General features: G+C 44.3%; 1 protein-coding gene across 1 annotated transcript; it reads right to left on the bottom strand.

Annotated features, from left to right (window-relative positions):
- Positions 1 to 79: 79 nt before the first annotated feature.
- Positions 80 to 27,140, bottom strand: HPSE (heparanase). Its single transcript, XM_005292067.4, has 12 exons — positions 26,864 to 27,140; positions 21,775 to 21,920; positions 19,591 to 19,716; positions 18,747 to 18,920; positions 16,264 to 16,435; positions 15,191 to 15,238; positions 9,795 to 9,888; positions 9,018 to 9,124; positions 7,678 to 7,792; positions 4,500 to 4,618; positions 3,366 to 3,512; positions 80 to 2,425 (listed from the first exon to the last, which is right to left on the bottom strand). The coding sequence occupies exons 1-12, from the start codon at positions 27,043 to 27,045 to the stop codon at positions 2,266 to 2,268; spliced, it is 1,590 nt and encodes a 529-aa protein (XP_005292124.2). The 5' UTR covers positions 27,046 to 27,140; the 3' UTR covers positions 80 to 2,265.
- Positions 27,141 to 27,890: the final 750 nt, after the last annotated feature.

Here is a 27,890-nt window from a genome sequence, read left to right as displayed (position 1 = left end):
CTGACTGTAGGGATGTACCTTTCACAGAATATGAATAAGCTAAAAATGAACCTTCTAAAGAAAACCACAATTACTAAAATGTGATATAAATTACTTTATTAAAAATGTGCAAATATAAAAATTTCACATTAAAACAAACAGTGAGCTGTGTTTCCAGTTTTTAAACTGATAGTTTGAAGAAAACCACAATTACCAAACTGTAATATACATTTTATTAAAATATGCAAATATTAAAAAGTCACTACAAACAGGCTGTGTTGCTGGTTTTTAAGAACAGTTCTGTAAAGTATGTTGTCAGGCTAAAAAAAAAATTTATTACTTGTTTTTCAAAACTTTAGACTGTTACAACTAAGAACTTTATAAACCTATTTTTTTTCCATAATTTATGCTGTCTGTTTACTTCTTCCATTTGAATTTGGAGAATGAAAAGAGACTTGTCGGTCTTGCGTTTGTTTATAGCCCATTTCACTTTTGGGCACGTATGTATTAGCACAATGGTGCACTTTTTGGGTTGCAAATACTGCAATGAAATATTTTAAGTTGAACACAAATTATCTGTTTTCATTGTAATTTTTAAACAAGATGTCATAACTATATTTCAGTGATTTGTATGTTTTTAAAGTAGTTGGGTTTTTAAAAAACAATCTAAATTTGGTTCCTTATTTACCCAATTGTCTCTCTTAAATCCTGAATAGGAAAAATACAGTCATGTGAAACCTTTTCCTGATATATCTCAAAATAAGCATTCACAGTTTGCATTGTAGCAGGTTGTAGGTTTTAAGAAATTAGGTACAAACAAATATCAAAGGCAATAGCTGTGCTTTAAGTTATATTGCTATTTGGTGTTTTGAGATTTATTTAGGAGAGAATAAATAGTTCCTGAGTCAAAGTATAGGAAGAATGCAGTAAGTTTAAGGGAGAAGGAAAATTGGCTTTGAAAGGTTGCCAAGAGAAGAAGGCTCCAGCTGACATTTACCCCTGCTGGCCTAAAGAAAAGATGGAGAGGACTCACAGTTCTGACTGGGAGAAATCAGCTGTCTCCTACAGCCATGTTAGTTATTCTGAGCATGATCCAAAGCCCAGTGAAGTTTTATCTCCGACTTCAATGGGCTTTAAGTCAGACCCTCTGGGCCTTCTCTACAATTAGTGAAACTATCCAGCCTGATCAGAATTCAGGCCCTTGGTAGTGACACGAGGGGACTTCACTGAGCATATTCACAGTTCCTCATGGAGTTGTTTAGAGGTAACTTCTTCCCAAAACTGATAACATTTGTTAGCCAGGGAAGCAGGTTAAAAGGAGATCATAGTTATCCTGAAAAATCAGTAAAGCAGAGTGAAAAGCCACACCCCTGAGTGATGCAGTTATACTGACCTAACTCCCACTGGAGACAGCACTATGTCTACAGGCGTGCTTCTGGGGGAGGTGGAGTACCTACCTCAATGGGAGAAGCTCGCTTGTTGACATAGGTAGTGTCTTCACTAAGCACAACAGTGGCATAGCTGCACTTGTAAGTGTAGACAAGCCCTAAGTTTTGGCGTTTTTCCTCACTGTTTCCCTCCTTCCATTTAGATAATCCTTCCTTTATTCATCTTCCTTTCGCTTGTTTTCTCCATCCCTCGCCCCCAACATAACTAACAGAGTGCAGCTGGGCTTTGAACATCCCTTAATGCACAAAAAAAAAAAAAAAAAAATCAGAAACTCATTACCTGCAGTAACTAGTGGTAGCTTTCCCATGATTGTCTCCTGCTCTCCCATATTGTGTGAGCATTACAGGAACAGTGCGAGTAAAAGCAGGGGGGGTGGGATATATTTTTTTTAAAAGCCCTCATGAACCTCATCTGCTCTCAGAAAAAAAGGCTGCTATAACAATTGTGCTTAAATTTATAGAACCTAGACCATGAGGGAATATCTAAGTCTTTGGCTGGCAGATCTGCAGACACAGTGTAATCAGCTCCCGTGACAGGAGTGTGCGGAATAGAGAAGGACTTGCTGTTAAGTGGACCACTGGGGGCCCAAGAGAGGAAGGAAGCAACTCCCCAAAACCTGGGGAAAATGTTCTTGCAGGTTTACATCAATATGGTTCATGTACACAGTACACAATAGCATTTATGCCCTCTCCTCTCCCAGCTTTTGCTGCCACTCCAGCAGATTTGCAGCAAGTTTGCCAGAGTTAATGCTTATTGCAAAAAAGTGACCCTCTAGTATCAAACTTGAGTTTTAGCTACAATGTGCCTGCAACCGTCCTGTGAGGATGTGTTCAATGTTTAAATGCAAGCAATAGCTTTTGCATTTTTTATTACATAAAATCCATATGAAAAAGCTGGAAGGCCAAGAGTACTCCCGGGAGAGAGGGGTTTCTTAGTAAGTGCTGGCAGTGTTTTGTTATCCACCATCCTTAAGACATGACCATTCAACTGGACAGACCTGCATGGAGAGAGGTTGTTGGGTTAGGTGGTGCACACAACACATAACTAACACAAAGCTCACTTGGTGTGACTGGAAGAAAGAAGGAAAGCACTAACATTAAGGCAGATTTATGTTGCTTTAAGGTAGCTAAACCACTTTCCAGCCCCATCCTTACAGACTTACAAGTGTACAGGATACTGGCAGCATGTCTACTAGATCTATGAAGCTGCCTGCAAGCTCCATGTATTTATGTACATGATAGATACACATTTATGTGGGGTAACTTTAAGGAAAACTGAAAAGTAGAAGTTTTTGTTGTTGTTAAACTGTTCACAATCACAAGTTGGGTGGAGAATGTACTCTGAAAAACACAGATAAGCTTCTGTTTCTCTTGAAACTGTTAATGCACCACTGACACCCAAAGAGGTGCACTCAGACCAGATGATCACAGTGGTCCTTTCTGACCTTAGAATCGAAGGATGCAGATCCTTACCATTTTATGTGTTAGCGATATTAATAGTAGGTGTTAAACACAGAGGGCCTGATTCTAATCTTAATAAAACCAGCGTAAATTAAGAGTAACTCCATTGAAATCACTGCAGTTACACCTGTGTTCAAAACCTATCAGATTAGAATCAAGCCCAAAATACTGAACCTGGATACAGGCAGCCTTTTGATCAATACGTTTTTGTGATGTTCCATCACTCCCATGTTCCATATTAGATGCAGAAACAGAACATCAATAATAGTCATTACATGTCTGCAGAGCTACCATATCAATAGCATTTATAAACAGTGCCTGGTTTTAGGAGACCAAATGTTATAAACAAGCACTTACAAAAACTAAATCAAAGTAATTAGTTTTTATCCTAAAAAATTGAAAAAAGAGACCTGTTTTTATAGCTCATCTACATGATAGTGAGGGTACAATTTACAATAAAAGAAAATAGATTCTCACCTGGAAAGTATGTGCTGTTCCCCATGAGGTAATAAAAGGTATTCATCTATATGCTTATTATATAAGTTATGGGGCAACTGCACATGTTTGGTAACATTATAGAGGTTTAAAAGAAACAGAGTAACATCCCCTTCTTTGTACATTGGGCTGAAAGGGAAGAGAGAGGCACATTAACAATCACATACTAAAAACAAATTATAGTATTTGAAAGGAGCTGTATCCACAATTGGGCAGATCGCATTCCCTCTTCACCAGAACAATTGTGGTTCCTCTGCCCCGGGAGAGGGTGAATGGCAAAACTCCATTTGTGTCTGTGCCCCCAGCGCACCAAGAGCGATGAACAACATCCCAGAATACAGGGAGACACGGGATGGGCTGCTGGATCTGCAGCTATGACTACACCACCAGCCTCAGTGCCTTAGCCACTAAGGGAGCAACATGGATGGCAAGGAGATGAGGTAAAAGGTTGCACCTGCAAGTACACTGTTCTCATTTCCTTAGAATTAGTTCTATGGAGGGTAAGAAGACTCCTTCCAGATCCCCTCACAAGAGGCAGGATATTGGACTAGATGGACCCAATGGTGGTGGTATTTTTTGTAGTACAGTAGCACCCAAAAGTACCAGCTGAGATAAGGGCCCCATTGTGCTATGCACTTACACACACACAGTGAGAAGCAGTCCCCGCCCCAGAGAGTTAGACCAAAGGGGTAGTGGGGAGAAAAAAGAAATATCCCTATTTTACAGATGGGGAACTGAGGCACAGTGAAATTTGGTGACTTCCCAAAGTCACTCAGGATGTCTGAAGCAGAGCAAAGAATAAAACTCAGATTTCCTGAGTCCCAGCCCAGGACTTTAACCACAATACCATCTATACCTTCTCACATAATTCACTATAGCAATTCCTATGGATCTAGTTGTTGAAAGTTTCATAAGAGACCCCTGAATGTTTTTCTAGAACTCCCCTCCCCATTCTACGTGTTACACTGTGGAATTGCAGATCAATTGCGGGGCCTGATCCAAAGCCCCGTTTAGCCTGTCAGAATGTTTCCATTGGTTACAAGGGGCTCATTGTGCATTAAGGCCTCTGTTTTCACTGTATTCAGTTGTTCCTGGATGTTGGGTTTAAATGCTTACTTGTGGTTATTCGTGCAATGAAGGTACACTCGAAGCTTCTTCGGATCTGCTCCCTTCAGGCCAACTTTCAGTACCTTGGTGCCGACCAGTTTTTTGTACAGCAGAGAAAGCCAATAATCCTGTGTTGCATATAAAAACAAAACATTTTTCCATATGGCAAACAAGGTATTTTACATAAGAGGGAACACTCAGACACTAGACTACAATATCACCATGCTCTGTGTCAGGGGTGTCCAAAAGGTTACCCTAACAAGGTCCCAATGATAACTAGCCAGGAGCTTGAGGACTACATTCAATATACATGTACCAGGGCAGGCTGCAGCCTCTCATTTTTAATACCTAAGTGCAGACTCCTGAAACCACTAGATCCACCATCCAGTGATGGATATTGAGCCACGCTGGGCTCACAGTCTCCGGTGGCTGCACCTCCCACCCTCCATTAAATCGCAGAACTTGGCAAGTCACATACACTGTATGTTCGGATTGTACATTCGCTCTGCTGCCACCATCAAGTTGTTGGGAGTGTGAATACTCTCAAATGCAGATATAGAATGACTAAAAACCCGATAACTGCATCTGCTAGTGCAGCTTAGAGCTAATGCAGTATATGGCAAGGCACTTTTTTGTTGAATTAAGAGAGTCCCTTTTCTGCTATCTTGGTGCTTTTCCTTTTAGTTTCTCTTTTGCGATGTCCTTCATATCAAATTTGTTCAAATTCACAACAAATAATGTGACAAAGAAAAATCCTGTTATCGATTTGCTGAGTGTAGAAGGTACAGTTAGAGCTATTTTGCTCTCCTCTCTTCATCGGTGGATATAGGAGTCCTTCAAGTGGGAGATGCAGGTCTTGATCCTGCACAATGGTAAGTACCTTCTGCAGAGTGCTGAGCGGCCTAACCTTCAACTGAAATCAACAGGAGTTGAGCTACCCTCAGTACTTCCCGGGGATGGACCCTCAATTAGCGCTAACCGTGCCTGCTTTGAACAGCTCACTCTTTTCCAATAAAGCGGTTTTATAAATATCAGGAGATCGATTCCAAACTCTTACAACTGAGAGTCAGGAGTAACGCCACTGAAGTCACTAATTATCCTAATGCAAAAATGCTGTGAGATCAGGATCAGGGCCCCATGTCTTTATATTGCTGCACTGTTCCTTTGTCTAACTGGGTTTGGTTTTTTTAAGAGGAGACAGCATACACCGCAACTCGCTTTCTGCTAGATTAGCTCTGTAGTTCTAACGCCAGGGAAAACACAGACTTTAGATAAGCTTGGTAGATATGGCTTGGAAAACACATGGGGAAAAGACAAGTTCCATTTTAGCAGATTTGTTTCTTTCCCCATAACCATATGTATGAGGACCATGTGAAGGCTGACTGGTTCCAAAATAAGCCTGTTATTTATAAATTTCCTCTGGATCATGAAAGATATTTGCCCTGTAGAACGAAGGCTGTTGTATAGAAAAATATCTAAATTTTCAGATGAGTGATTCACCAGCAAACCCAGAAAACTGGCTTTAATTATAGTCATATACATTTCCCACTATCTACTCTAGATTAAGGAAAACAAGAAAGAACAAATACTAACTCTTAAATCCCCCCACAGCCCTGCCTCCGGGGGACATCTTACAATGAGCAGGATACATAAAACAGCATCATAGTTACATACACCAGTTTCTATTATGAGCCCTCTTTTCAGAAATTTGTAGCAGCCACAACTTGGAAGCAGATCAAGTGTGGGGAAGGTAGGAAAGAAGGGTGGGAACTGTTACTCCTCCCCATATCCATGTATAATTGCCATTAGCACTAATGAGAGCTCTACACTCATAGAAAGAGCAGAACCTTTATAGTTAATCCAAATAAATCTGGCTCCCTATGTTATAAAGAAATGAAAAAGTGTATTGGTTTCTGTTGCTTTTTTGACTAACAGCTTTGTTCTTAAAAATAACATTCTTATGCTATTAGCTCATAACATAAATAATTAAGTTGAAACATCTCAAATCATTAACATTTGAAAATCATTTACCACTCAGAGAAACCCCCAAACCAAAGCATGGACTCCTCAGAAGACTTGGGAAAGTTTGTATCTAGATCAGAACATTGTGGCTTAGGTCCGTCTCTGCTGCTCAAGCACAGCTTGGCAAACAGGTCTGTCCTAAACAAAGGAATGTACGCTCTGCTTAATTTGCATTTAAATAGTAAACAGAGTCATCAGGCAGGAAGGGAAACAAAGGAAGCTCAAACAGGTGAGAAAAAGCCAGCAGAGAACACCCTTCCACATTGACATTTCGTCTCCCATGCTCAGCTGGAAATGTTTTTCAAGAGAGGGACTGAAGCTATAAAAAGGAGGGACAAACACCCCAAGGTACCCCTCTCTCTTTCCCTGCTTATCACATTCACTGTACCTGAATGGACAAAGGAAGTAATCGTTGGTCTCTGGGGGAGGGTTCCCGTCCCACAGTTTGGTCAGTCAGACTGCGGTAAGCATGCGGTAAGAAACATTGCTTGAATCGGATATAGTTTGTTAAATTAGGTGTTAGTCTTATCTTTATTTTTCTTGTAACCATTTCTGACTTTTATGCCTTATTACTTGTATTCACTTAAAATTTCTCTCTTTGTAGTTAATAAACTTGTTTTATTGGTTTATCTAATCCAGTGTGTTTAAATTGAAGTGGCTGAGTAACTCCATTTGGGGTGACAAGTTGCGTGCATATTATTCTCTTAAAGGAACAACCAACTTAATATAATTTGTACTGTCGAGGAGGGGGCTGGGCAGTGCAGAACTTACATTTCTGGGGGGAAATCTGAGGCTGGGGATGTGTTGGGGTCACCCTACAGTATAACCAAGGCTAGTGAGAGCCAGAGTGTAACCCAAGTGTGGCTGGCAGGCTGCAGTTACATATGGACACTCAGGGTGTGGCTTGCATGCTGGAAGGCTGATTGTGAGCGGCCCAAGTGAGAGCTACTTCAGCAAGGCATCGTAAGGCACCCAAGGCTGCAGGGCAGGGGTGACACACCTGCTCATTAGTCTAGATTGTACCCTGGTATGTCACAGGCACGTATATGAGAGTCTCTTTAGGGAGGTAAAAATAGCTCGCATCTCTCTCCACATCAGCTTTAACAAGAATACAAATCGATACAATATGTATGATATTATTAAGGCAATGCTATTGTATACGCACAGGCAAAGGTTCAAAATTTGCATCCACCAGGTGATAGGTTCCTGCTCCATAGAACACTTGTCGCATCACCACATCAATACCCATTCTGGCTGACAGTCCTAATTTGTCCAACCACCTGCCAGAGAACAGGAGACAAAAAAAGAAAAAAAACGCAAATGCAAATGTCGCCAAAATAAACAGGGGAAAAAACTGCTCATCTAAACTATGTTACATGCCATCTCAGCTGCCTTGTACACGAAACAAGAATTAAAATCAAATGATAATCCTAAGCACAAAAAACCCCTGAAACTAAATCAAAATACAGAAATGGCAGGAGCATCTCTGAAAATCCATTTCACATTCCATCTGACTAGCTGTCTGAGTCTACTGTGCTGTTTCCTTAAACTCTCTTGTCACCATCTTCGTCTTGAGTAAAGAGCGGCAACCTATGGAGATGAAAAGGCTCAGCATGTGATTTTGTCCTGAACAGAAGCAATAAGGTTCAGATGGAGCCTCACATGAAGAGGTCATTTTGTGCTCTAGCTTTTTGACTTTCATTTGTAAAAATAATTCTCTAGATTTTTTGGTTGCTAAAACATGAACCAGACGTGAACCAATGCAGTTATGTCTGCCTGAGTCTGCAGACTGACTGAAATTAACTTCCGAGAAAAGCATAAACACGGTCATTTCATTTCAGTGAAGCGTTAACATTGAAATCCAGTGGCAACAATTTAAACATCAGTGTGGTGAGTTACTTCACTGTCGGCCAAAAGAAAGAAATACAGACAAACATATGGTGAAGATCTGCTCAGTCAGTTGCATCTCATTTTGGCATCACAAGTGGAGGGTGCGCCAGCTATGGATGAAGCTAGGGACAGTACCAGAACTTTTTCCCCCCAGTATGATTGCTGTTAGCATGCTAAGACCTGTAGTTTCGCTGGACCACACTTCCAAACTTACACATGAAGCAGTGACCCTATAGAATGCTACAATGGTTGCACTGCAGTCTATAGGCCACACTTATTTTGGCCATCCTTTCTATACAGTGTTAAAGTCAAGCAAACATTTTCCTGGCCAGCACTTAACATAAAATACCATGTCTTTGGCTAGATCCCTCACACAGGGAATGTTTTGGGATCAATGTTCTCTGTTCCTGGGGACTAACCGGCATGAGAGTGACCACCTCAGGTCTGCATGCAGAAGTGTTATGGGGCTCCAAAGAAAGCCAGTCCTACTCAGACAGGGGAATGTTGCTGACATGCTGGGCATTTAATGGTGGTTGTTTAACTGGAGGAGTTCCTGAAAAACCCAGAGCCCTACAGAAAAAAAGAGTAACTTTAAAGACATGCTGTTCTACTTACATAAAACCGGCAACATATGTATTAGACAGTCTGGGAGCTCCACCTCCATAGGCTGAACTTGTTTCTCCTAGCCACACCTTTTTACCAGGTACAGTTCCATCAACAATCTAGAGAATGTTGTGTCATTAGGATAAAGAGAGGAAAGTAAGTACATATATAGATCTGCCTAAATAGTCACAAATTATGCGCTTTAGAACAGATCTCTAGAGAAATCATACGACTTTCAGGGCCTTCTAATAGGACCATATTTAATGAGGCAAGGCTCCATAAGAGTTCTGATGAACAGGAGTAGGGGAAAGAAAAAAAATTTTTTTTTTAAACTCACATATATTAAATAATAGATTCCCAAATCTAAATTAATCAGGACCAGACTCTGCAACCCTTACTCACACACAGTATCTTACTATGTAGGTAGTCCTGTTGAAATCAGCAGGAGTACTCTGGGAATAAGGTACTACTTAGTGTGAGTAAAGGGGCAGAATCTGGCCATAAATTTAATCTCTGGGGCTATGATGGCATGAACAAATAACTATAAATTCATTTTCATGGTTTATAATATGTTAAACCTTATGCTTAGTAGATACAAAGGCCTCATATTGAAATAACTTGAGATCAAATGTTGTTAGCATTGATATTTGTTATATTATTTACAATGAGTACGGCATCTAAATATTGAGATTCTTTAGATGTATTGCTAGCCAACAATTTCTATTCTGGTTCTTATACACCCAGCATCATGGTAGCTGAGTGCACAGACAATTTAACATAACATTGTACCTGAAGAACATCTTTTACTGCTGTAATAAAGGTTTCCAGCACTTCAGGGCTCAAGAAATCCTCTCTGGTAGCGTGTCGTCCATTTACGTAGTAACTGAAAAGTTAAGAGACATCCCAACCAAGCAAAAATAAATGACAGAGCCAAGGTTACAAAACATGATTTAAAGAACTTTGTTTCCTGATATAATTATTCATCTCACTGCTGTCTGTTCTTACAGCTTTAACATCAATATTTTGCTCCTGCTATTCTTACACATGATTTCAAGCAGGGATAAGCTCAGCCAGTAAAAAACCGCTTTACCTTCTCTTGCCTGGGCACATATGCGAGTTGCTGGCCACCATCGACTAAATCAGTATAAATCATAAAATTGTGAACAGCCCAACTTTTTCAAATCAAGATTAAATGTTTACTGATAAATAGACATGTATGGGACCTTTATTGCTCCTTTACGATGGAGCAATCCAATCTGATAGCTTTCTTTGATAGGATAACGAGCCTTGTGGATAAGGGTGAAGCGGTGGATGTGGTATACCTAGACTTTAGTAAGGCATTTGATACGGTCTCGCATGATATTCTTATCGATAAACTAGGCAAATACAATTTAGATGGGGCTACTATAAGGTGGGTGCATAACTGGCTGGATAACCGTACTCAGAGAGTTGTTATTAATGGTTCCCAATCCTGCTGGAAAGGCGTAACGAGTGGGGTACCGCAGGGGTCTGTTTTGGGACCGGCTCTGTTCAATATCTTCATCAACGACTTAGATATTGGCATAGAAAGTGCGCTTATTAAGTTTGCGGAGGATACCAAACTGGGAGGGATTGCAACTACTTTGGAGGACAGGGTCATAATTCAAAATGATCTGGACAAATTGGAGAAATGGTCTGAGCTAAACAGGATGAAGTTTAACAAAGACAAATGCAAAGTGCTCCACTTAGGAAGGAAAAATCAATTTCACACATACAGAATGGGAAAAGACTGTCTAGGAAGGAGTACGGCAGAAAGGGATCTAGGGGTTATAGTGGACCACAAGCTAAATATGAGTCAACAGTGTGATGCTGTTGCAAAAAAAGCAAACATGATTCTGGGATGTATTAACAGGTGTGTTGTGAGCAAGACACGAGAAGTCATTCTTCCGCTCTACTCTGCTCTGGTTAGGCCTCAGCTGGAGTATTGTGTCCAGTTCTGGGCGCTGCATTTTAAAAAAGATGTGGAGAAATTGGAAAGGGTCCAAAGAAGAGCAACAAGAATGATTAAAGGTCTTGAGAACATGACCTAGGAAGGAAGGCTGAAAGAATTGGGTTTGTTTAGTTTGGAAAAGAGAAGACTGAGAGGGGACATGATAGCAGTTTTCAGGTATCTAAAAGGGTGTCATAAGGAGGAGGGAGAGAACTTGTTCACCTTAGCCTCTAAGGATAGAACCAGAAACAATGGGTTTAAACTGCAGCAAGGGAGGTCTAGGTTGGACATTAGGAAAAAGTTCCTAACTGTCAGGGTGGTTAAACACTGGAACAAATTGCCTTGGGAGGTTGTGGAATCTCCGTCTCTGGAGATATTTAAGAGTAGGTTAGATAAATGTCTATCAGGGATGATCTAGACAGTATTTGGTCCTGCCATGCGGGCAGGGGACTGGACTCGATGACCTCTCGAGGTCACTTCCAGTCCTAGAATCTATGAATCTATGATATATAACAGTGGTTTTCAAACTTTTTTCATTTGCAGACCCCCTAAACATTTTTGAATGGAGCTGTGGACCCCTTTGGAAATCTTAGACATAGTCCGTAGACCCCCAGGGATCCACGGGCCACAGGTTGAAAACCACGGATGTACAAAGATAAACAGAAAAAATACTGAGGTTGTTATTTACATTAGGTCTGTCATGTTCCAACTTCCTGGTTTTAGCTAGAGGACTTTGGCGGTAACATCCCCAAAGACTACAGCTTTCCCTGTCATCAGCTGAAGGGGGCGAGGGATGTTAAGTCAGACTTGTCTTATAGGTTGGGAAAATCAACATCTCAGGTTTCAACCTGTTATGGTGTTACCATTTCAGTCCTCCCCAAAATTGCTACGGCCATCCACCCACAAACGATAGTCAAAGCCCAATTGTAATGGAGAATTGGAAAAGAAAGTATATCTGTGTGCAAGTGGAGGGAGTGGAATAGAAAGAACTTTGAGATCTTCTTTATACATTTATATGGACATGCTTTTCTTCTTGCTTTGTGGTTCACCTTTGGAAGTATATGTAAAAAAATGCATAAATCTGTCCCCTACTTCACTTAGCTGCCAATCCTAAATTCAGCATAACTGTGTTTGATCTAAAAAAGCTGACATCAGAACCAGCTGGAAGCGTGCAGAGTGCTACAAGTGTTTTGAGGACATCACTGCTACAGCAAAACAGAAACTCAAACTCAAGATTTGGAAGTAAAGAAATTGATTTTTAACCTGAGATCACAAAACTAACACTGCCTCTCTTACAAATGGCGTCTCCCCATTCACACAGAACCTGAATGTCCTAAAATATTCCAGCAACACTCCCAACTGTAGATGAGTTCTGTATCAAATTCACTTTTCTACATTAGTTGCTGGCTCTATTATTAAGGTAGACTTGCTGCATATAGTGAAATATTATTTGTCTAATTAACTTAGTGGGTTCATTTATGTAGAGTTGTATTAATTAGTTTCTTTATTTTACAAACCTTAATCAAAAAGTGTATTTTTAAAATTACATTACAGCTGTATAATATTATGTGATAATGACCTGGGATCTTGAACAATATAAATTCAAAGTCAGGAAAACACCTCTATTAAGGAAAACACTTAAGCATGTATTTACGTCCCATTGGTGACAAGGAGACCTAAGAACATGCTTAAAGTTATACATGTTCTTAAGTGCTTTCCTAAATTAGGATCCTATTTTATAAAGCTTTGCCCATATATCAACACTTAAAGACAACATCACTAAAACTGGCAATTCAGATAATATTTCTTTGATTTACACACTGGGTTGGGTCCCAAGGAGAGTTAAGACTATCAGAGGCACATTGTCAAACATGAATGGGAATTTCAGCGTGCAGCTGAAGCTGTATTACTGATAATTGCATGGGTAATTCTCAGAGTGGAAAAAGTGAGTCTTTAACCTGAAGGGGTTTTGTTTACACTAAACTTGAACAGGCATAAGGAACGAAGAAAAATGCAGAATGTAAAGCACCAACCCATGTTGCCTAAGGCTCCTGTTACCAATAGTTTGTGCTCTTGGTGATGGTTTCTGGAATTTTCTCTAGACTAGTTTCTCTGAGTGGGCTGAATTCTCAGTCGCACTCACACAGCACCACTGACTTCAATGAGGCAAACTGGTGCAACAGAGAATATGGCTCAGTTCCAGCACAGATCTCCTATCTACTGGGGTGTGTAAAATGGCTGATGACCATGAGGACAGTGAAGCGATAAGCTAATATGTGCTCCTTTTGTGGCAAGGGAGGGCAGGCCAATTTGACTTGGTCACTAGGTCTCACTGTCTCTAATGACAGACCTCCCAGCTATTGTGCGTGATAGTCTCTGAGAGAACTCAACCCCCAAGTCTCTCCAGAGCCTCAGCAACAGCTGGACAGGAGCATCCTTCAGCACCCCAGGGGACTCCAACTTATAGGCCACAACAGTATTGACATGGGTCTTATCCTCAGGGATATGGCTCTCCCCCTTCCTCTCTCTTTCAGACTGATTGTCTCTACTAGCCAAAGCCTGTGTGGCAGCCAAGGGGCAGCTGGATCATGCTTCCACTTGGGCAACAGATAACCTTCCTTGAATTGCAAATGGTGTTTTTGCAAGGAACAGCATCCATCTCTAACACTCCTCTCTCAATTGTTAAGTGATTTGCATAATTAGTTACCCTGTAGCATTACTCTCATTTCTGACATGGCTGTTTCATCTGGGACAGTTCCTTGTGCTGTTTAGAGTGAACTATTAGCTAGAAAGTGCAAATTACTAATCAAGAGTAAGACTCTCTCCTTCTCCTTTATGCCAACCAAGCCCCGCTCACCTCCCAGTAGGAAAGTCTATTCGGTTACAAGTTCTGTAGCATTTGTGGAGCTTTGAGATAACCTGGGCTGCTGCTCAGTCTGCATATGTCAGCGGCTGTGCCTGTCCAAATGCTACATATGTAAAAGCCCACCAGAACTTGTCTGTTGGAACAACACCCTTTCCTGGTCAGAAAAACTGCTTAACTCCCTGCATTGCCTTCAAAAATGTACCTGCTAGGACTTCTTTGCTCCATCTTAACACGATGGAAGTATCTCTTTTGTGATCATTGCTCACATAGGCTTAGTAATCACACGGAGCCCTGTACACAGCCACAGGAAATAGACTCTTGGCTATCCTTACATTATAAAATGATCAGGAATGCCACTACATCTTTCCACCTTTATTGGAGCTGCATAGCCACTGATCGTCAGTGATATGGGGACCTGGAAAGGATGGTAAAACTGGTGCGCTAAGAGGCCTGTTAGATAATCCTAACATTTTAAAAATCTCTTTTCTTCATGTATACTGTTTATTCAGAACAGGGAAAGGAGAGGTAAAATCATGGGGGAAACTCCATGCATGGCATTGGAGGAGTCCTGGGATACATCAGCATGGTGGGAAGGAGAAGAAATAGACTGTGGAAAGAGACACAAAACTTCCATGCAGGAATTGTCAAAAGTCTAGTACCATACAGAATCCTCATCAACACCTAACAAACAAACCTAATAAAAAATAAGAAAAAAAGTCACAATCTGTGTTTACAAATGCTGCCAATTAAATCCTTCACTGATATTTTAGCACTAATAATTCACCTCCAACTACATGCCACCCTCCCTTTTCACATGCAAAGCCAAGAGACTTGCAGAATAACATTGTTGCAATAAGCTGCATTGCTGAATCATTTTGAAATATGAGAACCTTTAGATTAGTCAGTCTTTAAGGTCTGATCCTGAAAAACCTGCTTACTACCATGATAACCCCCCACGTTCGGTTGGGTTGCAAGGTAGGGCCCTACAGGATTTCTTTTGTTGTTCTTTTTATTAAAAGTAGGGTATTGTTAACTCAGAGTTGGTGTAACATCATGCTGCCAGGAAGTCACTGGGAGTGGGGACTGAACCTGGGTCTTTTGTTTCTAGGAGCTTGTAGCTCTACTGCATGAGGTAAGACCCCACTTTGTATGCAAATTCATCCACCTCTCTCTGTGGCCTACCCACCACTCTACGGGGACAGAGTTCCACAATGAGTGGTTGTGTGTGTGAACAGCTGTTTCAACTGATGTTTTTCTACTTTCGCCATCACGCTATTTAAAATCAATAATGTTTCACAAAAATCTGTGTCTATTAATACTATAGCAATTAAATAGATACTTAATACTTACTGATGCCAGGTAACAGAATCAATTACTTTCCCTCCTGATTTCAGGAAGCTGTCAACAAACAAAAAGAACTCCATTATTTTGTGAGGCTATGAGCACAAAACTAATCCTGCCTCTGAGAATGACTAGCTGAGTGATCTTGAGCAAGTCACTCAACCTTTCTGAGCCTCAGTTTACCTCATCTATAAAATGGGATTAGTAGCATTTACCTACACCAGTGGACTGTTGAGGGTTATTTAATGTTTGTGCAGTACTTAGAGATTCTCACATGCAAGACACTAGTTAAAACTTTTATTTAAACAAGATTTAGCGACTACAGCAGAAGTGGATTTGGGGCTTTTTGACTGGTATCAGACAGATGTATAAAAACCTAAAGCACAAGCTTTCCATTATATCAAATGCTGCAATCTCACTGATGCGTCATGCGTTTTAGACACCCTAACCTACATTTAAAAAATATTCAGAATACCCTGCCCTACCTTCCTCCTTCCCTTGAGTTTGTTTCTAAAATTTGTTGTATGTATTATACTCAATTTATGCCACTTATTTCTGGTAATATTTTACAGTACATTAGATGTACTGAAAAATATTTTGCAAAAATAATGAATAATAAAGCGGTAAGAGACTGACACACCATTTGTTATTAAATCATTGCTGAAAGGTGGGAACTCACTTTTCTGGTGCTGACTGAAAAGTGTGTGGATTAGTGAGTTTCTGTCACCCTTAAGGGCCAGAGCTTCTGCTATAAATCAGAGTAGCTCTGTTTACATTAGTAGAACTGAACCAAATTTACACCAGCTGGGATTTAGCCCTTACTCGCTGGCAATGCAGTTATGATTTTAATCAGACTCCGACAGGCAGACAGTTGTTGGCTCCAGTTTTCCATAAAACTAAAACAGAATTAGTTCTCAATCAAATCTAATGTTTCAGTATCCTAACACCTTAGGCATGTTCCAACTATGGAATCATCAGACCCCTTAAATTCTCAATCCTCTCTCCCATACACATCTGCATTCTATGCTCAGCGTACTGCTTTCTCTTATCAAGCCTGTGATGGCAGGTTTCTGCTTGGTTACCTCTTCAACAACTTCTGAGTGTTTTTCCGTGGTTGACCAACATCAGGGCCATAAAGTTTTGAATTCTTGAAACTGCTGTAGTTTCTCAGAAGGTGATACAGATGAATAAAGTCTTGCCCAAGTTGGGAACCATCAATATAGATGCCAGACTTCTTCCTGAAACTGTTTGGCTCTGAAAGAAACAAACATATACACACAGACTGTTCCTCAGTAATGTTCCAGAACAAACATATGACTCATTCAAAATGTGCATAGCAGTAATAACCAACCAACTTACAGAAAGTTAACTACACAGTTGGGCAGTAAATAAGCTATGAAATAAGAGACGGGAGAGACTATTACATCTACGGGAGGGCGTGGCCTCCCAGGAAAGGATTGTTCCATATAGTATGTTTTCCAGACCTCTATCCAAATTAGTTTGAATAAGTAATGATGATGATGATATTCTGCATCTCTGTAGCACCTTTCATCTGAGGATGCCAAAGCACTTTACAAACAGTGAATTGATTTAAAACAATTCAAGCAGTAGGTCTTCCACTGCTTCTCTTAGACATGATTAAGATCTCACCCTTTCCCCCATAAACCACGCCCTCATTTGGATTTTTATCAAACAGAGACGTTCCTGAAAATTTTTCATTGTAGAAATTAATGGCCATTGCCATGTGGTAGTAAATATTTCCAGTCTTACCTTGCTCTCTCCCATTTCCTGGCCTGCTACGCCTCTCTTCTCAGCCCCAGAGACCCTCCCCACAACTTCTGTTATTAGAGACTTCTTTTGCTGTGTATCACTACTTGTCTCCCTCTTGTCACCTGAATCCAGAGTCTCTTCTCCTGTTCCTTCCTAGTATAGCCTACTGCTAGTCAACCCATTCCCAAACCTGGTATACAAACGCTTTTTCTCTCTACTGCATTACCAGAAATCCCCTCCCACTTAGCCAGTGCCCCCTGGTCACTGTCGCTGACACCCTGCTTTTCCTGACTCCAGCACTGCTCCCTGTAATTTGCTTTCTCCCACTGTGGCTCCCTAATGGATTGCAGGTATTGATGTTCAGGATAAGAACATAAGAGCTGCTATCCCGGGTCAGACCAATGGTCTATCCTGTCTCCAACAATGGCCAGTACCATTATGGATCTATATGGCTCCAACTGCCACAAAAAGTGTTACCTGAATATCCCAAAATTGTGATTCATCCCATCTCTAGTTGTGGAACAATCTGACAACTATTAATAGTCCAGCTTTATGGATCAGTTCAGAAAACAGCGTGAGATGCAGGCACAAAAATCTGCCATTGTTTGACAGGGTTTCTGCAGCCAAGAGTTTTCTGCAGTATTGCAGCAGTGGAATGTACAAAATACTGTGGCCTCTTTTCGATCCAAGCAGCTACTCAAGGTTCAGGGTCCTGGGGATGTTCCAGTTGTGAGCAGAAATTGGTGAGTGGGGTATTTTCTTTGATGCAATCTTGTTTGTTTACAAGGAACATACAAAGTCCTGCTTCTCCGAATGCAGGAGGAACCAAGAACAAAAGGAGCAGTGTCTTCACTTACAGCCCCAGGCCTCTTTACCCAACAGACTCAAAAACCTTCTCTCTAGCTTTCGCTAGGGTCACACTGTGCTCACCGGCTACAGCTTGGTTTTCTTGCTTTTTGCCTCTGCCTCCCTCTCTGTTCTGTCCTCAGTTTCTGTGAATTCCCCCTTCCCTCGAACACACACCCCTACCCAAAAGCACTCGGGTCTGGTCTACACTACAGAGTTAGGTCGACATAAGATGTCTTGGGTCGACCTAACTATGGAAGCGTCTACACTTAAAATTTTGCTCCTGCCGCCGTAACTGCTCTGCTACGCCAACTTCACTCTACCTTCAAGAGCAACATACAGTCAATGTCAATGTAGTTAGGTCGACACAGTGTCAGTGTAGGCACTGTAAAAAGCAACAGAGGGTCCTGGGGCACCTTTAAGACTAACAAAAGTATTGGGAGCATAAGCTTTCGTGGGTAAGAACCTCACTTCTTCAGATGCAAGTCTGAGTGTAGACACTGCGTCAGTGTAGACACTGCATTGCTTATGTCGACTGTTACTGGCTTTCAGGAGTCATTGCACAGTGCCCCACGCTGACAGTACAATCGATACAAGTGCTCCTGGTGAGGACATGCACCTCTGACACAAGGAGCAAAGCACAGACACGCACAAGCAATGTAATTACTGCAGTGGCTGTCTGCCAATGTAAGCTAGGTTGACTTAATTTTGTAATGTAGACATGGCCTCAGTCCAAACTCTCAGGCAGGTTCACAACCTCTGTGTCTCAGGTGAAGGGGGCTTCTGATTAACTCTTCCTTGTGTTAAATGCCGGGTGAGCTCACATCCAATCTCAGAGATTTGTGATCGATGTAGTCACCAGTACCTCTCAGCAGAACAATATCTACTGTGACTACCCTAACACTAATACACACTAACACACACACCACCTCTCACACTCTGCACTTACCATTCCCAAGTTCCCAAGACATGTTGTAATGTTGGGAAGCACAATAATCCAAGAGCAACTGAGCATTTGAACTATCCCACTGCAAGCCACGTTTTCGAAGTAAGGCATTAAGGCCAAAGATCAGATCCAGCTTTGAACACTTTGCAAAGCTATACAGAATGTCCACTGTACTTTCTGTAAGAAGAAAGAAGGGGGGGAAATGAATTATTTTCTTCAAAGTTCTGAAGTGCCAATTGACTTAGAACAAATATACGGACTACTCATTGTGATGATTTGTTTTATTAGTGCTGAAGATGTATGTAGCATATACAGCCCCACTGATTTTACATTCTCAAGGCCTTATCCTGTAAGATTCTGAGCATCCTCTCAACTCCCATTGCAACTGACAAAATATTAAATCAGAAAACAGACACTAGGGGCAACATTTTCAGTCACACCTCAGTGGCAAACTTTCAAATTTGTTGTAGCCACGTTGGGCCCTGGATACTAGAGAGATAAGGTGGGTTAGGAAATACCTTTTATTGGACCACCTCTGTTGGTGAAAGAGAGAAACTTTCAAGCTTACATAGAGCTCCAGACCTGAAGGAGAGCTCTGTGTGGCTCGAAAGCTTGTCTCTCTCACCAACAGAAGTTGGTCCAATAAAAGATATTACCTCATCCACCTTGTCTATTTAAACTTTTAAAGGCATTTAGGAGCCCAATGGTCAAAGTCTCTTTTGAAAATGGGACTTATGTGCTTTTGAAAATTTTGCCCTAGAACTCAAATAGGTTTGCAACCTCCCAGTTGCAAGTCACAGCACAAGAGTGACCTTCTAATTAACAGGTATTGTCACAAACATCTTACTTGTAATGGTGGTGTTTTTGTATTTTTTCCAGTATTGTTCCTTAAGGAGTATCTTCTCCTGGATGGGCCACTGAGATAGCAGTAGCTCCTCCACAGCAGTAGGAATAGATTTTACTCCACAAATACCTGTAGGCCAAAAAAACCCACAACATGTCATAATAATAAACTTTTCATAGTATTATGCTTAGGTTACAATAAATGGAGGATTGTATTCCACATAAAGAAACAGTTACGATTGTACAGAGCTGCTCATCCATGCATTTCTGTAGGCTGAATCCTCCTGCTGAGTTCAATACATTAAACGTTAGAAAGGAGAATGATTGGGTTGATATTTCCACCTTCTAAAATCAAATACAGCCAGGTGTCTTTTCAACATCTAAAAATATTTAGCATTTACAGTGACGGCACTCACCGTGTTTCTATGGGTTTTAAGATTTTTGCCAGTTCTAACGAAAGTATTCCCATTACAGGAATGCACTTAAATATGTGCAAAGCACATCTTTTCTTTAAAACATTTAGAGTGGGGACCGACTGACTGTGTTGTAATATGGTGAGATTGGATTATGGGTGGCTATAATTTGGTACATTGTTTGGTTATTACTGGAGGCAGTTCTGAGTTATCATGCTAATGTCTTTAAATCTTGTATGCAAAGCAACTAGACAGACAATGTACCATTTGAGTAAAGAACCACAGTGCAGGAAGATGGCAAGGTCAGCAGCTCTCATTGTACAAAACAGGAAAAGCCCATTTCCTGGTTGATGCAGTGAGAACTGCTGATCTCATTACAAGAGTGGTGAGAAAAAGATCTTGGCAGAAGTTCTGGAAATGTTAAGTTTGTTCTTCAGGCAATATTTAAAAAAAAAAAAAAAGACTGAACCCATAAACCACACACCAACACTGTCGGACATTAAACCGAGGAGGATGTACGTTCATAAGCACTGCAAGAGAGCAGGACAAAGTACAGGAAATATTTCAATTTAACACCACCCACTAGTACCACTGGACAAATTGCTTTGTCAAGGCTTTTCATCAGTGAACCCAACTTTAGAAGGGTATAAATTCTCAGTGAAATTCATCAGATGCTAAAACTTGGCATACACAAGCCATCTGTCTAGAAGCAAAGTGTGGGATTTAAAAAAAAAAAAACATATCCACGCTATTTAAATATAAGGGTGGGATTTTCTAGAGCATTCAATGTTGTCCTTACTCTGCTCCCCTTAAAGTTAGTGGGAGTAAACCATGGAACATATAGTGAGTCACTGCCCCCTAAGATCCTTCTCCAGAGGGACAGCCTTGGTTCATTCCATGTCACTGGAAGCTGACAGAGTGGATGACAAACCTGGACACTGATCTTTAAAGTTGCTTTTCAAGTTGCCCTAAGAAAGAAGAAAACCATTGTCTTCAATGAGAGTGGGAATAAGCCAAAACTGAGTGCTTTGGCAAATCCCCTGCAAGGGGGTAAAGCAGAATAATCTCCTGCCTTCCACCTAATTATTTTTGTCAGTGCTTTATTTTTAGGATGTAGCTGCAATTTCCCAGCTCCTATTGGTGAAAGCAGAGGCTAGGAACGCTGTTCTGATGACAGCATATGGAACAGCAACCCAGTAGAAAGGTAGATTTCCCAATTGTTAGGTGGGGATTCTGCCTGTAAAGTGACCGGTTTTCCACCCTGCATCTCAATTGTCATCATTTGTTTTTTGTACTCTGGTACCAGTCAGAATGCACTAGGCTCTGATCACACAAACAGGCCCTGCCAGAGCTCATAATGTAAAGAAACACAAAGAGCCAGCTGATGGGGAAAGGGAGATCGGCAGACTGAAGTACTGGGGCAGTGGTAAGAGAAGAGACAGAGCAGAATGGAAGGGATAGGATGGAAGATGCTTCTAAAGACCCATGCAGAGAAGAATCCTCTAGACAGCCCTGGGCCACTAAGTTGGAGGTTTCACTTAGTGGTACCTTTAGGGCAGGCTCCACTCACCTGTGCTTTCCTCTCCCAGCAGCTAGGAGCTAGTCCTGCAGGACATGGGACATGCCTGTCAACCTCAGGCGAGTCTACTGACATGTAAGCATTGACTAGAATGCTTTGCCCTGTATTTACTGTATCTGCAGCATGCTTTAAAGCACATTTTAATTAACTTAAATCAAAGACATGTTCATGGTTAACATGTTGCCATCTGTTTTACCTTGATTCACCTGTGATTCCCAAAAGTCTCTCTCTTCTAAAGTTGAATCCTTCTCTGGACTGAAGATCAGGAAGTCAGTTCTGGTGCCACCAAATCTCAAGAAGCCTGGAGACAAAGCTCTTGCTAAAGTGCGCAGTTTGGGAGAGCTGGGGAAGAGAGTATTGAGAAATGGAACAAACATCTTCATCACAGTCAAGCTGACCATAATTAGTTGCAGAGATGGGTCTGATCATAAACATTCAAATCCAGATGCAAATTTTGCAGAATGTGGCCTCAGAGGGTGTGGAGATTGCAGGAATTCCCCCCTCCCTTTCCTCTCTTTATACCTCCCCTTAACCATGTCACTCTTTGCCTCCTATTACACCCAGGGGCTGAGTGTGTTACCTCCAGTACTCCCAAATCCATACTTCAATCCCCTGCATCATATAGCAGGGCTGCCACTAGATCATAGGATTGGCAGATTTCTGACTAAGTTATCAATGATTTTGTAGGTCAGGCAGCTGCTCTCCAGGGAAAGTCCTCACTTCTGATGAAAATGGTCAATGATACGACTGGGAGTATCCTTTGCAAATGAAGGGGTTTTTTATGTTTTGTTGTGGTTTTCCCCACCTTCCCTCTCCAAAAATTCCAACCACTGGAAGTGATGACAGAACTTTAATGTCATGTTTGAATGCTGGGGGGATAGATGTACCCATATTTAATTTGTTCTGCCCCTGCTTCTCTCTTTCTGAAATGAGGAAACATTGTAACCAGCAGTTTGGAGTACACCAGGGCCTTACCTACATAAGAAAGTTGCACTGGTTTAACTTAAAATTGGTTTTAAATTTTGATTCCTAATTGACCTAAGGAACACTGAATCCAGTCACTCTTAAACCAAAAACAGAGTCCACATAGGGGCTAGCATCAATTTAACTTAACAGATTAAAAAACCTATTTAAATTAAACTGGTCTACACACAGAGATTGCGCAAGTTCTCAGCTGGAGTAATGTGCAGGGAACATGCTCCGTGAGCCCAGCCACTGCAAAGGAAGAGACAAGACTGCCCCTTTTCAGTCTGACCTTGCGGCAGAGACAACAAAGTTGTACTTCACCGATGTTATCTCTGTTATGGAACAACTGTGCAGGAGATTATCAGCCACCAATTACTTCCTCTTTGTGGCAGAGCCTGAAACATGAACTCTGATTAGATGTTTTTCATTCCACTTTCACTTTGCTATTGAATGTCAGAGAGGTTAGATGTGCACTAGGCAGGTTGAAGATACCTTACCTTACCTTCCCCCCCTCACCCACTTGCTGCTGGGTGCATTGTCAGTAGAAATAGGGTGACTGGAGCAAGTGGCTCCAGGCCAGGGGTGGGCAAACTATGGATCCGCAGGCTGGATCTGACCCGCCAGCCATTTTAAGCCAGCCCTCGAGCTCCCGCTGGGGAGCAGGGTCTGGGGCTTGCCCCGCTCCAGCTGCGGAGCAGGGCCAGGGGCCGCTCCATGCAGCTCCCAGAAGCAGTGGCATGGTCCCCACTCCGGCTTCTATGTGTAGGGCAGCGGCAGGGCCAGCTCCAGGGTTTTGGCCGCCCCAAGCAGCCAAACAAAACAAAACAAAAAGCTGTGATCACGATCTGCGGCGGCAATTCGGTGGGGAGGGTCCTTCGCTCCGAGCAGGAGTGAGGGACCGTCCGCCGAATTGCCGCCGAACAGCTGGACGTGCCGCCCCTCTCGGAAGTGGCCGCCCCAAGCACCTGCTTGGTAAGCTGGTGCCTGGAGCTGGCCCTGGCAGCAGGGCCATCCTTACCCATATGCAAACTATGCAGCTGTGTAGGGCACCAGGAAATTTGGGGCACCAAATTGCCCTAAATTTCCTGGTGCCCTATGCAGCTGCCTGCTGCTCCAGCCACCAGCCCAGTCCCCTGGCCAGCTGAGCCGGCCAGGAAAGCTGCCCCCGCTCCCGCCCACTCCACCTCTTCCCCATAGCCCCCGCCCCTGCTCCACCCCCACCCCACCTCTTCCCCAAAGCCCCGCCCCACCCCCACTCCACCCCTGCTCTGTCCCAGCCCCGCCCCCACTCCACCCCTTCCCCTGAGCTACGTCCCGGGGGACTGCAGCAGGGGTTGGGCGCGCCCTGCAATCACCGGACAGCGGGAGGTGGAGCGACCTGGCCCCAGCCCGCTCCACCAACTCCTAGCCACGCCACCATTGAGTGCTGGGGGCGGTTCCCCCTGGCCCCCCAAGGCTGGGAGCCAGGGAAGCAGAGCAGAGTGGGCTGGGTCTGGGTCACTCCACTTCCCGCCGCCTGGTGAATGCGGGATTGGGCCCACCCTGCAATCACCGGGCAGCAGGAAGTGGAGCAACCTGGCCCCAACCCACTCCGCTTTGCCGGCTCGTGCTGGGGGGCAGTTTCCCCACTGCCCCCCAAGCCTGCTCCTGCCCCCCACAGACCTTGGGTGCAGGCCCCCCCGAAGGCCTGGTGACGCCACCACCCCATGGAGGCCTGGGGTCAGCCTCCTCCCCTACGGGGGGCTGCGTAGGGCACTACAATGTCTAGGGACAGCCCTTATGGGCAGCCAGGGGTCTCCGCTCTGCACTCTACCCCCACAGCTCCCATTGGCTGGAAACTGCAGCCAATGGGAGCTGCAGGGGCAGTGCCTGCAGACGGGGCAGCGCACAGAGCTGCCTGGCCACGGCTCCATGTAGGAGCTGGAGTGGGGACATGCCACTGCTTCCGGGAGCTGCTTGACTTAAGTTCCGCCCGGAGCCTGCACCCCTGAGCCTCCCCCGTGCCCCAACCCCCTGCCCCAGCCTTGATCCTGCTCCCGCTCACCGAACCCCTTGATCCCAACCCAGAGCACCCTCCGGCACCCCAAGCCCCTCAGCCCCATCCCAGAGCCCACAGCCCCAGCCGGAGTCTGCACCCCTTCCCACACCCCAATCCCCTGTCCCAGCCCTAATCCCCCTCCCACCTTCCAAACCCCTCAGTCCTAGCCCAGAGCACCCTCCTATGCCCAAACTCCTCATCTCCAGCCCCACCCCAGAGCCCTCACCCGCTCCTGCACTCCAACCCCAATTTCATGAGCGTTCATGGCCTGCCATACAATTTCCATACCCAGATGTGGCCCTCGGGCCAAAAAGTTTGCCCATCCCTGCTCCAGGGTCTTATTCCCAGAGCTCAGGCAGTGGAAGAGAAGGGCAGATTTTCTTTGCGGCTAGCTAGAAGGAAGACTCCCACATGATGGGAGACCATCTCCAATAGCCAAGCAACAGGAGGGATCCCCAAAAATGGGAAGGCCCAAGCTGAGAGAGAAGAAAGTGTTTAACAAGTCAAACATTAACACATTAATCCTCAACACCCCTGTGAGATGAAGGTAAAAGTGAGACCTGGCAAATGAAAATGCAAATGAAAAAAGATAAGAAAAAGAAAGATGAGTGAGGCAGGGTGAGGGGAGAAAAAGGGAAACACAGGAATGGGGACTAAGAGTTAGGGGATGTAGAGAACAGAAGTGAGACAAGCAGGATGAAAGCAGCTGCAGGAAAGAGGAAGTCAAAAGATGAGGAAAGAGATAAAAGGGATAGAAAGCAGGTGGTAAAAAAGAAAAGATTTGTGGACACAGGAGAAGTCGGGGGCGGGCAGGAGAGACATGGAGAATCAAAACAGAAAGGAAACAGGAGAGAGGAAAAACTCTGGTGAAGATTAAACATGGGTTGGTTTATTCGCTGTATTTCCTTAAGAAGGGCTGCGTGGCTGAGGGAGGACTGCATTTTCCAGCAGGTGCAGATTCAGCCTCGGGCAATGACAGAACCTCCTCCACTTGTTTCACTCCACTTTAAGCAAAAGACATAAGTGGGAGGAGAGTCCAAAGCTGTACCAGGATTGGGAGATCAGCTCACTTTGTGACCCTGCTCAGTGGAGGAGCTAGAAGGCTGTGAGTTCAGGAGTCCCTCGATCATTGGAAGACTCTGCTTCCTCTGTGTTGTGGTGTTTGGCCCCCATCTGACCCTTCGTAGCTCCTCTCCTGGGATTACACCTGTGCGCCTGTCAGTGCACCTCAGCCCTACCTTTTTCTCTGCTGAGTTCTCATGCTCTCTTTAGTTCAGTTAAAAAAAATCCTGTGGATTTTGTGCTGATGAAAGCTATTGCAGTTACAGCCCTGCAGAACAAAGCACCTTGCTTATCCTCAAAACAAGTACAGCGTGGGCAGCTGTCCTGTGAACTCCCTCCACCCTGTGTTCCTGCCAAAGGGTATGTCTACACTGCAACAACACACCCATGATTGGCCCGTGTCAGCTGACTGGGGCTCATGGGGCTCAGGCTGGGAGGCTATAAAATTGCAGGATAGATGTCCTGGCTCAGAAGACCCCATAAGGGTCTTGGTATAAAAAGCTTAGTATAAAGAGCGCCCCCTGAACTGACATAGATAGGGCCTTCGTCCTTCTTTTTCATTCAGCAAGTGGAGAGGATTTCCTGTCCCAGGGTACCCCAAGCCTTGCGGAAGGATTGGAAAGACTTTAGCTAGTAGGGCCCCCCAGGTGACCTCTGCTAAGCTTTTAGCAGGTAGGTAGGAACCTCTGTTGTTTTTTACATGTTTCCTCTGAAATGTTATTACATGAGGAATAAAGGCGCTTGCTTAGAGGGAGGTGGGTGGTAGCTGGGGACTGCTGACACCCCACTGTTCCTAGCCCTGGGAGAGAAAGCAAAGCACAGGCACTGGCCATTGGGCAGACTGGGGCTACCACAGGGGAAGGCAGGGAGCTGGGCAGCCTGTAAGTCTCTGGCGGCAGAGAGCGGGGCAGGGTCCCCTGGACACCTGGCTGGGACTCCCTGGAGTGTGTGTGTGTGTGGGGCGGGGGGGGAATACGGGACTGGCAGGACTTGGGAGGCTGTTTGGCCCCGGGGTCGGGGACGACTCTAGCTACCCTCTGACTGCGCCGGGCTGGCGGCTGCAGAACTTAAGGGGAGGGTCACACACACACACACACACACACACATACCCAGCTGGCCCCGTCTTTTAACGGAGGGGCAGGAAATCGCTGCTCCCCTCTGGGAGGCAGCCGCGGGGTGACCCGGGGATGGGGGGGCGCAGGGCGGGCCGGTCACTTACCCCAGGATGGGGATGAACCTGGGGTCCGCGGCCAGGTTGGCATCGATGGTGAGGGAGAGGAAAGCCGGGCTCACCTCCCGCGCCGGCTGGCCGCGCAGCTCCGCGCTCAGCACCGCCACCGCCGAGCCCGCCGCCGCCGCCCCGGCCAGCAGCACCCCCCAGAGCAGCAACCGCCGCAGCATCCTCGCCCCACCGGCTCCTCCAGCCACTGCCTCCGCCGCCCGGCGCAGCGCCCAGCGCCCCACCCACGGCCCTCCCACTACCCGCCGGGCGGAGCCGAGCCCTGCCCCTGCCCGGAGAAGGCTGGGCTGGGCTGGGCAGGTAGCCCCCACGTGGCGCTCTCTGGCCGCGCTGGGTCCCGTCCCCCCGGCAGCCGCGCGCTTGTGCATGGCAAACGGGACTGATCCGGGCTCCTGTTTCTCCACAGCTGTTAGGAACCTGCCCGCCCGGCACCATTGTGCGTAGCCCACCTGCCCCTCGCCGGCTCCTAAGATGCGCTGCCCTGGGGAAGCCAGGCTGCTTCCCGTTTTCCATCTCCAAAGGAAGTGCTTGGGCCAGAGACCTTTTGAAATAAGCCGCAGTTCGCACCTGCTCCTGGCCTGCAGGAATTCAACACGTCTTGGAGCAAAGGCAGGGAACCTGCAGGCCGCCGGCTGGCACAAGCCTTCACCTGTTCCTAGTCAGCCACCTCCCCGCTGCAGTTCAGCAAGAGAGCAAGACCCTGCAGAGCAAACTAACCCACGTGTTGGGACAGCCTGTGTCAAACCCATTGCTCTCCCAGCACAAGATGATCCTTAATGGCTCTCCTGTCTTCCCTGGTAGTTAAGTTAATACCATGGCTTCAACTTCAGGGAGCCCATTAATTTTGTATGGACGCCCCGTGCTGAATATCTGCCAGCGTAATTCACATTCTAGTCAGTTGATTGGAATGTGGTAAGCCTCACCTAACCTTCTAAATGAATCAACTGCTTAAGGATTCAATGGAGTCCATGACAATTATTACATCAAACACAAAATTAAAGTCATT

Source organism: Chrysemys picta, chromosome 5 (assembly GCF_011386835.1).
Source record: "Chrysemys picta bellii isolate R12L10 chromosome 5, ASM1138683v2, whole genome shotgun sequence".
NCBI classification, from domain to species: domain Eukaryota; kingdom Metazoa; phylum Chordata; order Testudines; family Emydidae; genus Chrysemys; species Chrysemys picta.
The sequence above is the reverse complement of the archived record's forward strand: the minus strand, read 5'-3'. Positions and strand labels throughout refer to the sequence as shown.